Source organism: Telmatherina bonti, assembly GCF_933228915.1.
Source record: "Telmatherina bonti genome assembly, chromosome: 12".
NCBI lineage: Eukaryota > Metazoa > Chordata > Actinopteri > Atheriniformes > Telmatherinidae > Telmatherina > Telmatherina bonti.
Window position 1 is genome coordinate 22913889 of NC_136610.1, and position 9995 is coordinate 22923883.

The 9995-nt window shown below is 40.0% G+C and overlaps 1 protein-coding gene across 1 annotated transcript; it reads left to right on the forward strand.

The window, feature by feature from the left end:
* Window positions 1-6595: 6595 nt before the first annotated feature.
* On the forward strand, window positions 6596-9709 carry foxo4 (forkhead box O4; the record flags this gene model as incomplete). Its single annotated transcript, XM_079250390.1, has 3 exons — window positions 6596-7036; window positions 7535-9050; window positions 9446-9709. 2 exons carry the CDS (start codon window positions 6596-6598, stop codon window positions 9017-9019), a joined length of 1926 nt encoding a protein of 641 aa, XP_079106516.1. The 3' UTR covers window positions 9020-9050; window positions 9446-9709.
* Between the last annotated feature and the right edge of the window lie 286 nt (window positions 9710-9995).

Below are 9995 nucleotides of genomic sequence, written 5' to 3' on the forward strand. Positions count from 1 at the left end.
GGACGGGAAGACGCCGGATGTCAGCTGGCTGTAAACACAACGTCCACAAGGAATTCTGGGAGTTGGAGTCCATAGTTTGGCAACTTTGGAACAAGTTTACCTTGATGTAACTTGTTTAAGTATGTCTTCTGATGCGTCTCGTGAGACGACTTGTTCATTTTTGTTTGTTTGTTTTAATTGGTTTTTTTTTAGTACAGCAAACGTGAAACCCTCGAAGAGCTTTTAATTATGTTATTCTATTATTTACCAACAAAAACAAGATCTAAGCTGTAAAACCAAACTGAGTCCACATACTTTAATCAATCCCCCCCAATAGGCATAGAAAAAACCGTCATCAGAAAAGAATGACCTAGTCTTTGCTAAGTGTATGGTTGCAAAGATTATTAGATATCCTTTGACTTTAAATGCTTCCAGCATGTATACTGATTAATTCACACATTTTATATTGCATAATAAGCTGGTCTCAGGCATGTACAAGATCTCTGGAGCCATTACACAAGGGATTACTGAAAACCCATGACAAAAAGTCTCAACTGTACCATCACCGTAACACCCTAAAAAAAACATTTCAGTTTGAAAATATCATGAAATATTTTTCTTGTATTTAAAAATTTTATAAATCTTCTGCTCCTTCTTTAAGAAAATGTGTATCTTTTTGTGTATGTCTGACATCAGAGAAAACATCCAGGATAATACAGTCAGCAACAAGAGGGGGATGTGGGATTCCCTGGCCTGACAGATACAATTATATCTGTCAGTTGTATTGGACAGATATAGTTGTTGTTATAAATTATTATAATAATTATAATAGAAATTGTTATTATTATTATTATTATTATTATTATTATTATTATTATTATTATTATTATTATTATTATTAATGGTGATAATAATAATAATAATAATAATAACAATAATTTATATTAATAATAAACATATTCTTATTACGTAAAATAGCATATAGTGAAAAACCTGTGAGCTCAGACCACATATCAAACTGAAAGTACTTGGTAATTTTTGTATAAGTTACTAGGATTCGCCTAGGCTATAACACAAAAAGGACAGTTGATGGGTTACAAATCTCTCTATCAGCTTTAGGATTGTTCCAAGTTATGAGTTAAATAACCTGTGTTGTTAAAACATTCACAGCATGAAAGGGCATCTGGTGAACAGTTAATGACAATGTTGAAAGATAGAGCATCATAACTATTCTTCAGACATTTGCTCTTTAAATCACTGGCTTCCCTGTTGCACTATTTGTTTGTTGTTTTAATTTAAAATGGCACCATTAGCAATTTTAGCAGTATTTAAGGATTTTGTTTTTGTAATAGTTGGTTCAGGTGCTGCTGTTCTTTTTCTTTTCAGCTCTTCCCTTAAAATGTCACCACATGAACCATTTGCCTCCATCTAACTCTATCATGTGCATTTTCTTCTCTTATAAAACTTGTCTTTTCTAAATACAGCTACAAATTTTATCTTAGGTCTTCCTCCAGGCCTGGTTATAACAGCCTCAGCACCCTGCTACCAATACATTCACTATTCTTCTGTACTCAAACCATTTTAGTATGACCTGTCTGACTTTTATCTTAGTTAACATGTGTTAACACCCTGATTTGCTCATTTTGCTCATTCCTGATCCGTCCATCCAAAGAGAACCTCTTGATTTTAACCTATGCCAACTAGTTCTTTCACAATCTACAAATTATACAGGTTCAGTGGTTTCACCACCTTTACTTTCATTCTAGTTTGCATTTTTTTTTTTTATCACATCTGACACTGTTCTTCATCTGTTCCAGCCTGTTTGTGCACATCTCTTTCTCTCTTTTCCACATTCTCCATTGCTCTGGTCTGTTGACCCTAATCCTCCACCTTCTTTATCTCTACTCTCAGTAACCTTACCGTACCACTTGATCCCTCTCATTCACACATGCATTCGTTTTTGCTGCAGCTAATCTTTATCTCTCTCCTTTCCACGACATACCCTCATTATTTCAAGATTTTCTCCACCTGTTTTCTATTCTCACTACAGATCACAATGCAAACATCATAATCCAGACATTCCTGTCTAACCTCAGCTATCAGCCGTTCCATTACCAAAGCAAACAACAACAAAAAAAAAGGCTCAGAGCTGATCCTTGGTGTAGTCCCACCTCCACCTGAAACTCTTCTGTCACACCTTTGGCACATCTCACCACTGTCTTACAGATCTTAAACATGTCCTGCACCACTATGACATACTTTTCCTCCTTTCTATGGTGAATGGTGGTCTGATTCATAAATTATAAATTAGAATTTTCAGGATCCAGCACGAAACATGAAAAAAACCTCAATAAGAAGTCAGATTTCCTTGTTATGATCAACTTCTTCTTATGTAATGTGAAAGACATAACTTTGATAAGATTTTAAATGAAAAACAACACAAAAGCAAAAACTAGTTTTAACTTCTCATTTCTATGGCACAGTGAATGCAGTATGGCCGAAGGTTCAAACAGGGTGGAAACACAGAGAGAGAGGACACTGGTGTAATTTTACCCTGAAAATCTGAAGAGCTCACAAATGTTCAACTTTTCAAACACAAAAGGCCCAAAACAAAATGACAGGGTTTTGTTTTCTCCTGCCTTTTAGATATTTTGAAGCACCCAAGTATGTGGGTGTCTGAAAATCATTTTATTCTTAGTACATAAAAAAAGGATCAGGTCAAATAATGAAGGTATGTTTTTTTTTACAACACTGAACATTTTAAATGAACTACAAAACATCATGATAACTCAGCTGATAAAATTTAGGCCTAAGCAATGCTGACAATGGAAGAAGACCAAGTGATTAAAAATAGTTTTAAAAGGGTTTAATATCACATCAAGAGGTTCAAAGCTTCTGCTGTTTTCAGTATGTTAGCTCTAATCAATCTAATCTTTTCAGCTATAATCATTTTCATCAAGTCTATTTAAACAGCCAACTTAGTGTTAATTTTACATTTCTGAATCAGGTGTCTAAGTGGATGAAAACAAATCAATGTGTTTTTTTTAACAAGATCCTGAAGCTTCTCGTGTTCATGAAAGAATAAGACCCATGAAGCCAGTTGGTAAATCATCCATGCTCAAACAGATCCAGGTTTTAGGATAAAAAAAAAGATTATGATAAGAATAATAATCAACATGTAAGAAAACTACCATACTGTGGTTTTTCTTTCTTAGTTTTTTCTTCTTCTTCTGATTTTACTCCCTGTTGTTGCCACAGCATGTACAATAGGTGCGTAATAGTAGATCCATGAGCAAACTGGGTCTGCACCTAGCAATTAGACACCTGAAGTCACTGAAGCGTTTTACCCAGGAAACCTCCTACTGGCTTCTTCTCAGTCATGAGTCAGCTAATGACTCATTATAACGCAGGTTTAAAAACAAATATTAAAGGTGGAGATTAAGCGCAGCTTCAACTGGGTGTGTTACATTTTTCATCACAATAAGATGGAAGGCACACAAGCATTCAGAATTAAATGAAATGACAACACAAAACCAATGTGTATGCTGGGGTACAAACCAACTACCCAGCTTCAGGGTTGACAACACCAGTTAGGCCCACTTCTTAATTAACTTTTTTCTATTTTCATTTAAAGGCCCAGCAAACAAAATGCCAACACAACATGTCAATGAACACTATGCCGCCTCAGAAACACTACAGTGTACATGGAAAAGAAAAAAGACTAAGCCCATCAATCAAGTTTATATGTTTGAGTCAGAAATGTTTTCATACAAAGAGAAAATCCAGCTCACATCTCATGACACCATAGTCTTTAATGAATGAAAATGTGGGGGCAGTTTAACTTCAACTGTGCCAATGTGTGACAAAATAGGAAAACTAATTTTTTCCTTGCCATCTCCTTGAGGGATTTCAACCACATCACTGTCCTCATCATCAGGATTGGCTCTTGATGGCACGTGAACTCTGTGACATGCACCTGAAAGCTTATGACAGTTGAAGAAATTTGGTTATGTGTTTTCTGTGCAAAAGTCAAGACTGGATTTCTGTGTCTAAATTCTAAATGATATCCATCTATTTGGGAGAAAATGAATAACTAACCAATTAAATAATCTGTTAGCCTCAACCTCACTGGGTATGAGTATAGAATGAGAAATTGGTAACCTGCTGGAATAAGACTTATGCCTTAAGAATCACAGTGTGTGTGTGTGTGAGTCTACATTGACAAAAAAACATGTGATAATGAAACTATGTAAATAAAAATGAATATCTCACATAATCTGGCAAAGTGCTAGTTTTATTAGAATTGGGGTGTTGGGAGAGGAGGGGGAGAATCGGATGATATGAACAATGGAGAGCTTAAGGCAATTCAAAAGTCATTTGTCTGTTAAAATGTTATTACTGAACACCAATTGTTTTAAAAATTAATTATTAGCAAACCCTGATGAACTGGCGATCTGTACAATCTGTACAATGACTGCTGGGATGGGCTCCAGCTTCCCCGCGGCCCTTGATCGAACTAAATAGTTCAGAAAATTAATGAATGAATTGAATAGTAGCAAATCTTAAAGTTAAACCCTATTCCTGGAGTATCGTGTGTGTATAGGATATGCGTTTAACAATTTAGGACACGGTATATAGCAGAATTTGTTCCTCTTTTCAATTACATTATCAAATTGAACCAAAGAAATGATATGAATCAAAGACCACATAAAGTAGAAAAACCCCTGACTGAAATAAAATGAAAATAGACTCAGTACTATAGTAATAGTTGCATTACTATTCTTCCACTAAGGTTATTTTTATGTTTGTTTTGTGGCATAATCATATTAAAGCACCTAATATGTCTACATTAGTTTTAAAAACGTTTAACGTGTGAATAAAACAGTTTTGTAGTTTTATTGTCCATTACTGGTTTTGTCTCTCTAATGACCAGTAATGCCTTAAATGGACTAAGTGTACTTAGCACAGTTTCATAAACTGTTACATAATGCAGGTACATGTTGCTTCCATGAGCCGCTGTTTACGTCTGTTCATTCTGTCACATTAGTGACTCAGTTTCCCAGAGTTCCACTACGCGCAGGCGCAGATCACGTTGCCTGACAGTGGTAAACAGACGTCAGAAGGGAGTCTTCGCCTCGAGTCAAAACAAAACAAAGCAAAACAAGTCAAAAAGAGAGTGAAGAAGTGCATTTTTGGACCGCCACAAGGACAAGAAGTTTGACAAAAGTGTTCACTGCTTGGAAATAGCTACTTGGAGTAAGTTATCTGAGGCTTTTCACAGACTTTTTCACGGATTGTAAACTCTGGAGTAGCAGGAGCTTAAGCAGCTAACGTTACGGTGGCTATCGTGCTGATTTCAAAGTACGGAGAGAGGGAGCCGACAGACCTCCGGGCGACACAGCTTCAGCCAGCACCTGGAAACAAACTACGAGGTTAGATTACAGACACGGTGGGGCTAAGATCGGCCCCAACCCGGGCCTAGAGCGAGAGAGTTTAATAAGCGCTTCTTCGAGCATCGTGTGCCGCCGCAGGAGTGTGGAGAAACATGGCAGATGGTGACATGCGCCTGGCTGCAGTGTGGCGAATCGTGCAGACCTGAGGCAGACTTTTTTTTTTTAAACTACATTTTATTCTCTTCCCAATTTTTTAAACTGCCATAAACACTATAAAGACTGTAGCTGAAATCGCTTTTCAATATTTTCCTCTTCTTCAAATTAGCTTTGGTGTTTATTTAGCACACAGACTATAGAGACGTCTGCCAGTGTCTCTGAACTGTAAATACACTTTGGGGCAGCACGAACCGGCTACTCACACAAGCAGCGGTCGGATATTTTCCCTAATAACTAATTCAGCCGCATTGATTGTTTTTATTATTATTATTATTATTATTATTAGTTGTGGATTGTTAATTGACGTTTTAACGAACTTTTTTACTGTCTTTGTTGAGAGCTTGTTGTTTACAAGTAACAGGGGTTGTCATCAGGAGCTCCTTTGTAATGGTAGCCAGCTAATCTCTCTGTGCGTAGTTTTACAGTAAAAACATCCCCGTATGTTCATAATATTTGGCACGAAATAATTCTGTTTTTAGACTCATTTATAAATAATGATGCTGTTAATTATTTAGAGACGTTTGAATAATTATTTAACCTTAAACACAAACCTTTAATCGATTGTTTATCACCTGGAATGGCATTGTTTTGTGTGCATATATATATAAGATTTTTTTACTTCATTTACAGATGAGCTAAAACATCTGTACACCCAGATGTTTTGGTGCTCATTACCACTCCGCCACTTTTGTTTTTATTGCATTCAAACAAAGGGTGTCCCGTCACAGCCCTCCTTCACTCTATACGATTCGGAAGGTTTATGATAGTTACTATTAAGGAGATTATTTGGGTTCCCTAATCTCCAATCTGAGGATTAACAGAGTCCATTGGTGTGTCCAGATTATTACATCTATTTTCTAGGCCCCTCAGTTGACACCCCCGCCGTGGCTCAAGGATATTGCGCGCGCGTGTCAGAAAGTTTGGAATCGCATCCTAGTTAAACCAGCGTTTTAAAAAATAAATGTTTTAGGTGAAACCTAACTTAGAGGGAGTTCTAGAAAGCAAATATGGAGGAATCATCGATGCCCCCTATTGACCCAGATTTCGAGCCACAGAGCAGACCTCGTTCTTGCACGTGGCCGCTCCCGAGACCCGATATCTCGGCTGTCAAACAGGAGGGGGCGGACGGCACCGAGTCCGCCGCCGGGACCCCGCCCGCCGACGAGGACAAGCCCGAGCCGCAGCAAATCACATCCGAGCCCGAGAAAGCTGTGGTGTCGGTTGAAGGCGGGGTCGTGGCCGGTGTGGGCGGAGCCAGCGCGGCGCCCCGCAAAGGATCTTCCCGGCGCAACGCGTGGGGGAACCAGAGCTACGCTGATCTGATCAGCCAGGCTATCGAGAACTCTCCGGAGAAGAGGTTGACCCTGGCTCAGATCTACGAGTGGATGGTGAAAACAGTGCCTTACTTCAGAGATAAAGGAGACAGTAACAGCTCAGCAGGCTGGAAGGTGAGCACGTCACTTTAATGCTCAGTAAGGGGTTATACTTTATTTGTTTTATATAAAATGCCTCTAATTTTTGAGGAGATCCGCAGGTGATGTTTGATCTATTACTAGTAGCTGTGCTGTGTTTTATTTAGAAACTAATTTTACATTTGTCAGTCTTAATAAATAACTTTGAATTGTAAAGCCAAATACAAATACTAGTCTTTATCTAACAGTTTTACCCCATTTTGTTCATGAAGCAAACATGCACAAACAAAAAACAAAAAATAAAAGATAAGAATATATATGATGAATATTTTTTTTTACAATAATATTCTTTTGTCTCATATCTTTTTATCTTCATGCAGTGTCTACTGGAGACTGCAGTTAAATTTTTTTCTTTTTATTTATGATTCGAAGACATAAAGTGTCCCTTGGTATAATTTGAACATTAGTGTTTAATCTGCAAATTCACGTTTAAACTTCCTGTTGGACTTAACTTTTCCCTCATTTGTTTTTCAGAACTCAATTCGACACAATTTATCACTCCACAACAAGTTCTTGAGAGTACACAATGAATCAACAGGAAAGAGCTCCTGGTGGATGCTTAATCCAGAAGGAGGGAAGACTGGAAAGGCTCCCCGTCGCCGGGCTGCATCCATGGACAACAGCAGCAAACTGCTGAAGAGCCGCATGAGGGCCAAGCAGACCAAGAAGGCAGCAGGAGCAGCTGCTGCTGGAGGAGTGTTGCAGGGTGATGGCAGCACAGGTTCAGGTAGTGCTGACAGCCCTAACTCGTCCCAGCAGTTTACCAAATGGGGAGTCAACAGCAGCAGCCCCTCATCCCGTGGCAGTCTGGATGACAATGACATGTGGACCACTTTCCGCCCTCGTACAAGTTCTAATGCCAGCACCCTGAGTGGACGCCTGTCTCCCATTGCTCCTGGTCAGGAGGATGATGATAACCTGCCTGAGGATGGACTATTGGGGAGATACACAGCTAGCAGCTTGACCCCCACTCTCACTGAGACTCTCATGGAGGAGCTTGATCTGATTGACAACCTCACCTTGATGACTGGGCAGCAGGGAGGAGCAAGCCCCAGCACAGCCCCACCAGCACCTCCTACTCCACTGCCGTCTGCCTCTACTCTGCTGCCACGAGGCTCCAGCTTTCCTTCCTTTCATCAGCTGCAGTCATCCAGCCTCCCAAAGGCCCCCTCTCACACCGGTACCCCAGCCTCTGTCTCCCTTTGTGGTCCAAACAGCAAAGAGCCCACAACCTTCAGCAACTCACTCTTCAACATGTCCAACTCCAGCTCTCGTGGGAGCAGCCATTATAGCCCCCACGTGCCATCCAGCCTGGAAGCGCTACTCACGTCTGACTCTCCTCCTCCAAGCGATATTTTGATGACTCAGGTGGAGTCCCTCATGCCCAATCCTGGAAATGTTGGCCAAATGGGCTTGGGCCCATCTATGGTGGGTGTGAGGCCCAAACCCAACCGACTGCTGCTGGGCAAAGGGCTTGAGCCAAACGCAGTGGCACCGATGGTGCTGCGGGCTCAGATACAGCCGCAGCAGCATCACATTCACCACCAACAGCAGCAACACCAGCATCACTCTCAGATGGGCTTGGGGGTGATCCTCTCAGGTATGTCTCAGGACCCACCGCAGCTCTCTGCTCTCAAAGACCAGCACACCGCTGTGCCAGCTGTGGGTTCTCACCACACAGGACCCATCGTCACAGCCAGTCCCGGCACAAACCTGCAGGGGATGAGTCCGTTTGGAACGCCGTCTTGCTTCCCCAACAGCCAGGACCGGCTACCCACAGACTTGGACATAGACATGTTCACTGAAAACCTGGATTGTGATGTGGACTACATAATCAACAGTGACCTCATGGATGGAGATGGCCTTGATTTCAACTTTGACCCCATACTGCCTGGAGGTCAAGGCTACACAGGCCCAGCCACTACACAAGGCTCCGCTCACAACTGGGTGCCCAGCTAATTCTTCAACTCAACATGCAAAAGTTAGTCAGGTACACCAACTTTTACTCCTGGTCTTCATCATTTGATAACTGCATTTCAAATGCAATTAAGCAAATATAGTTACTTTGAAACACAGAGAAATCTTCAGTATCTTTAAATTTGAGAACCTGGAGCTAAAAATGTATTTGTCCTTGTTGTTTCGTTAATAACAGGACTTAAAAAAAAGTGTTTAAGGTTTGTAATCAAAGTTACTCTTAGTCATTTTCAGCCTCCTGAACAAAGTAGTGAGAAATTGTATTTTCAGAAGGATCTTTGTTTTAGTTCGACAGTTACACAGATTGCTAGATATGCAAGTAAATGAGCTGTTAGGTGCATCACCTATTATCTGTTTTTATGAACCAGTCAGCAGCAACACAGTTGACCCTTGTATTATCTTGTCTTGCAGAAACTGATCTTCAGTCAGCTTAACCTCACACAATGACAGAACAACCAGTGCATTCCTCCTTTCTGCTGTTGAAAGATCACTTTTTTTAATACAGTTTTTTTGGACTTTAAACAGCAAATCTAGGCTTCACCCGCGTCATGTGCCAAGACATGAAGAGGACAAGGAGGAGATTCAGGCTACTATGCACAGGTTTTCACAATTATTTTATTCTTTATAACACTTAGCAACGATTTGGCTGCTAGCCATTTTTCTTATAATCCGAACAGATGATTTTTAAAAACGTTTGACATAATATTTTTGGAGTGAAAAGACAAATCATATGCCATCCTCTGCTGGGTGTTCACATTTCAGTACCAGAATAGGTTAATGGGAGATACGGTACCACTGATATTGCTGACGTTGGATTTTGTGGACTTTGTTTATTTTTATAGCGAAATGGCCAGTTTTTGTGAAGATTTTTACTCTACAGAGTAGAAAAACGTTATTTGACCACCTGAACTAGGTGCACATAATCTGCACATTTCTCCAGAGAGAGATTGAGGAGCCAGGA